At 34.8% G+C, this 4,824-nt stretch overlaps 1 protein-coding gene across 2 annotated transcripts; it reads right to left on the bottom strand.

Annotated features, from left to right (window-relative positions):
• Positions 1-1,853: 1,853 nt before the first annotated feature.
• On the bottom strand, positions 1,854-4,017 carry LOC135693910 (uncharacterized). Of its 2 annotated transcripts, none has more exons than XM_065212491.2 (2): positions 3,871-4,017; positions 1,854-3,488 (listed from the first exon to the last, which is right to left on the bottom strand). In XM_065212491.2, exons 1-2 carry the CDS (start codon positions 3,872-3,874, stop codon positions 1,984-1,986), a joined length of 1,509 nt encoding a protein of 502 aa, XP_065068563.2. In that variant the 5' UTR covers positions 3,875-4,017; the 3' UTR covers positions 1,854-1,983. The 2 variants fall into 2 exon arrangements, with proteins under 2 accessions (XP_065068563.2, XP_065068562.2); XM_065212490.2 differs by having other exon boundaries at positions 3,921-4,017.
• Between the last annotated feature and the right edge of the window lie 807 nt (positions 4,018-4,824).

Below are 4,824 nucleotides of genomic sequence, written 5' to 3'. Positions count from 1 at the left end.
TAGAAATGGTTTATTTATCGAATGTTTGAACAATAGTACGTCAATCTCAAAAAGACACTTTCCGCAATTGCTCTTGCTTAGAACGTTGCCAAAAGCAATAGCAAAAGTTGCCTACTTTTCGGCATCAACAAGCCCCCTGAAGCCCTCTAGTACTACACCCCTGGCTACTGTTTAATGCATTTTCACTTTGTTAATGTTCCCCTTGTGAAGCAAACCATTTGCAAAATCAATTTTGACAGCAAAAACCTGGTGGCAATGCTTAATTTAAATTTGTTTTTATAAAAACGCGCATTATAAGGACACCAAGGCTCAATTTGCCAAAAATAAGGACAACAGAAGAGGAGAGCACAAACTGCCTCAGATGAAAAAGTAGAAGAAGAAAATCAGTGTAAAAGAAAATATTTTCATGTTAAAAAAAACAGAACAGATTTGGTTAGCTAAATTATGGTATTAAAAATATCATGCCATTTCAGGGATGACAGTCCTCCAATGTGTAGAGAATCAGTTGAACCTTGTACAGGTTGGCTGATATACAGCCACCCTTGAGGCCTCCAACTACCAAAAAGTCTTACAGTGGCCCTCCTTTAAGCAAAAGATTGATCAGGGATAACCCCTCTACCCAAAGCATTCTCAGTTAATAGGTTACTGTTTCATTTGTATGTGAAGAAAACCCTTTCTATTTATACTTGCAAACTCAGGAAAGTGGCCAAGTATGGATAAACATGTTTTTCAATTTTGTGGAACCAAGATCCGTGATTGTCTTTATTCTTATCATAATTATTAAGGTTCTATAAGAAAGAATACTGAAAAGTGCTCCAATTTCTTTACACTTGCAAACAAGTGCAGGCTTGTACTATTTTTGTGAGTCTATTTCCATAGAATTTCAATGTTAATACATTATCTGTAGGTGATGGTGAATTATTATTATCATATTTTTAACAGTTTCTTACTGGGGATAATTGTTAATTGAGTAAGTATTTGTTGCAGTCAATTTTGCACACAAAAATAGTCTTCTGTGTTTTAGAATGTCAGAGAGAACTTGGAATAGCAAATAATGTCCATTACCAGAACAATAAGTTGCCTACCTATCAGATTACAAGGCTTCATTAAAGAATAACTTTTTATTCAAAAATGATATTTTCATTCTCAGAACGCTGTGTTACAGATAATGTTAACAATAATTGATATCTGAGTTTTTGTATGTAAAAAACCAAGTTCTAAAGCATTATCTTTGACAGAAATTTGTCTCAATCAGTTACCCAATTCGTTTTGAGAAATTGCATTATGAACCTGAATACATTGATTCTAAACCACCATGTAATTTATTTAGTTAGTTGATGACTAATACACTACAGTTTCACAATGATCTTTATATGGAACTCAATAAAATGATTATTATGCTGTTGCATCCTAAAACCAATAAAACTGGCTTACAAAACTGCAGATTAAGGCCTCCTAAATGTCTCAAATATTTTGCATTGCTAGTTGCTGTAGTTTTGTACAAGTATCTGCTTGACAGCTCAGTTAAAGACATACTTGGATACATACTTTGTTCAATTTACTTATAAAATAACACTGGTATTCTACAATATGACTATTCAAGCAAGAATACAGTGACAATTGACTCTTAAAGCCCCCTCTCATAAAAATAACCAACAAAAGTGATTCAAAACTTGGAACCAGACTATGCAAATATATTCAACAAACTTATGCTTACAGTTAAAACTCTGCTTAAAGTTACAACAGCAAAATTTGAAGACTAGTTTGGAGACAATATTAGTAAAATTAACATCTACAGTAGCTTTTTCTTGATTACTTGGACAAAAATATGCGAAACAAATGACTCACCTAACTACTAACATGGCCAAGATAAAACTTATTGTTCATATTATTACTGAATTACTATGTTACAATTATTCTATTGAAAAATGAGCAAGAGTACAAAATTTACTATCTCTGGATATTTACCAATAACTACTTATTCTAATCAAGCTCAATCACATCATAGTCAGTTAAAGTATCTTGGCAGTTTTGTGAGTTTGTTGAACTATCTTTCATTTGAGTTTGTTGAGTAGCTTGCTGTAAAGGATTTGTGTCTGCAGCTTGGTCAGTGTTACTTTTATTCAGAGAGCAATCAGAAGACAATTCAAAATCAATTTCTTCAATACCAACCAAGCTTGTGTCAGCACTGTCAGCACTTCTATCTTCTTGCGCTTCGCTTGAACAATTTGAAATCCCTAAGCTGTCTGAAACAGGATTGTCTGTGGCTTTTTCAACTTCCATACTGGCTTCAACAATAGCTCTCTTCAGCTCAGCAACTAGAGCTTCTGATTTTGGGCTAAGAGCCATTTTGTCAATTGATTCTTGCTCATTTTCTTCTCCCACTGTTTCTTCTTTAATATCATTCATATATTCATTAGATCCAACATTACTTTGAATTAATTCTACATTTCTTATCAACTCTTCTAGTAGCAATTTGATGTCAAATGATACATTGTCATTGCTGTCCAGGCATCCTGAAACATCATCTGTGATTTTTTTAGTATATTGGTCATTTGATTCAATGTTTTCATCTTCATCAATAGGGATATCATTTGGGTTGTTGATTACATGTGACATTATTTGGTCCTGTTTTTGTGTTACATCATTTAACCCTTCTTCTTCCAAATTAAGACTTTGCATGCTTTCGTCAGAAGATTTTGATTCTAGTTCTACAGAACATGCAGGGTTTTTTGCTATGTTTTCTTCTAGTTTTCCACTTTTATTTTTTTCTTCAATTTTAACTTCTTTGTCAGTCTCTTCCTCATCTTCCTCTTCCTCTTCTTCTATAGTCATCTGAAGATTTTCCCTCCTTGCATGTTCAATAAAGCTGTTCTCTAACTCCTCGGGTACAGGCGACAACATGTGGTGGAAACAAAACTCACCATTAGCCCTTGGACTTTCATGTGGACTCTGAATGTTCAGTGGTAATGAAATATTACGATTCCTACTTTCATGCCCAGTGTGTCCGGTACTCTTATGGTCATGAAAGTCCATATCTAATGGGAACTTTGCAATGTAACTATCTTGACTGGTGCTTTGATCTTGAGAGGAATGCTTGGTCAAAAAACAATTGTAGCATAGACTATTTGTCTTCATCTTGCTGTGAAGAGAACTGATAACATCTTGCAGGATTTTGATTTGCTGATCTTTTTCTATGAATTTGTGCTCTATTTCCCTTTGTTCCCTTCGAAGTTCATTTTCAAACTGCAGCATTTTGAATCCAAGCTGTGTTATATTGCTTTGGTTATTTCTTTTTTCTTCTTTAAGGCTTTCCTCAGCCTCTGATGCTCTCCCCTTCCACAACTTTAACTCATTTCTAAGACTCCTATTCTTTTTCTGACAGATACTGAGATCATGTTGAGCTTTGCTGAGACTAACAATGAGTTCGTTTATTTTTGCATATTCTGTAGCTGATTGTCCAGAAATGCTGTCTTCTGTCTGAGCATCTTAAAAATAAACAAAATAAAAATTAGCAAGATAGTGGAACAAAGGGAATGATCTGCTAGACAGGTAGTTCTCACCAAAATCGATACAAAATGATCTCTACATCTTTATATCATAACAATTTACACCTTAATTATAAAATTATAAACACTGTCCGATTTAGATTACTGGCCGTAAACTTTGTTTTCATTGTTTTTGTGCAAATAATATGGAAAATATGACACCGAACACTATAATTTGAGTGAAATAAATGAGCCAGTTTTTAATTTCGAAAAAATAGGCCACAAATTAGGCCAACATTTTTCCTGAGGGATTTTTTACCGAGAAAAACTAAAAACCCCTCCAAACTTGCAACAACAAAGACTTAAGCACTGTGCCACCTACCCATCCTTATAACACTGACCCAAATAATGAACGGCGATCGCTACTGCTACCTTTAATCTTGGTCTTTTCCGAGTGTGGCCTCTCGACGGGCATTGTATTGACTTCCCTCCGGTCAGAATGAAGGTGTATCATATCTACAGACACGAGAATCCGCGGTACGTCACGTTCCGCGGGACAATTCAAACCCAACTTTTGTTCAAAAACAGTAGAGAGAGCAGTTAGCCAACAAATACCCCTGCAATTTGCACCACTAATCAGTAGTATCAGGGTGAGCAAGAGGAAGGGGGTTAAGGAATTAAAAGATCTGGGTGCGTTAAAGTGATAATGTTCAGGTAGTCAACACTGTTTTGGTGTGTAAGTTAAGTTACATAGTCCGGTAGCAGAAAGGGTAGTATTACCACCAAGAGAGGACAATTTGCAAGACCAGAATATTATGGTCAATGTTGGGGTGTAGAATCCGAATTTCATTATTCTTTAGCCAGGTGAGAGGCCGTTTAAGGGTGCAAAATGAAACCCTAGCAAAAATATCAGCCATTATCACTAAGACGAATATCATTAAGAAAAACGCAATTTTATAAATTGTATCATATTTTGTAAGCTTTTCAATAGTTTTCTACATCATTTTACCCTTTTTAGGGCGTGGAAATGCCCTCAAATGGGGACAATGTTAATATTTGCTACAATGTTATTTTACAATATTCATTTCTAAATAATAGGGTGGACAATGAAGGGGAGGAGCTGAGGGGAGGTGCAACTTTATTATCCTTACAGCTTAAAAAAATGTTTGGGTATAAGTTTTAAAGCTAATTATTGCTAAAAAACCTTTAACAAGAAAGGAAAGCAATAACCACACTCTAAGAATCAACTGTTTAGCACGATAAAGCTGTGTTTTGTAGATCATCTTCTTACTATTTACGGAAATGATGATCTAACACACTATGTCAGCTAAGATCT

The sequence above is a fragment of the Rhopilema esculentum genome, chromosome 11 (genome assembly GCF_057945365.1).
Source record: "Rhopilema esculentum isolate cy_ngs chromosome 11, ASM5794536v1, whole genome shotgun sequence".
In the NCBI taxonomy this organism is placed as follows: domain Eukaryota; kingdom Metazoa; phylum Cnidaria; class Scyphozoa; order Rhizostomeae; family Rhizostomatidae; genus Rhopilema; species Rhopilema esculentum.
The sequence above is the reverse complement of the archived record's forward strand: the minus strand, read 5'-3'. Positions and strand labels throughout refer to the sequence as shown.

Excerpts from the sequence above, each read along its gene's own strand:
- LOC135693910 (XM_065212490.2), bottom strand. The coding sequence starts at position 4,002 with ATGATACACCTTCATTCTGACCGGAGGGAAGTCAATACAATGCCCGTC. Across the intron at positions 3,489-3,920 it reads GGAAAAGACCAAGATTAAAG|ATGCTCAGACAGAAGACAGC; the intron begins GTAGCAGTAGCG and ends TTTATTTTTAAG.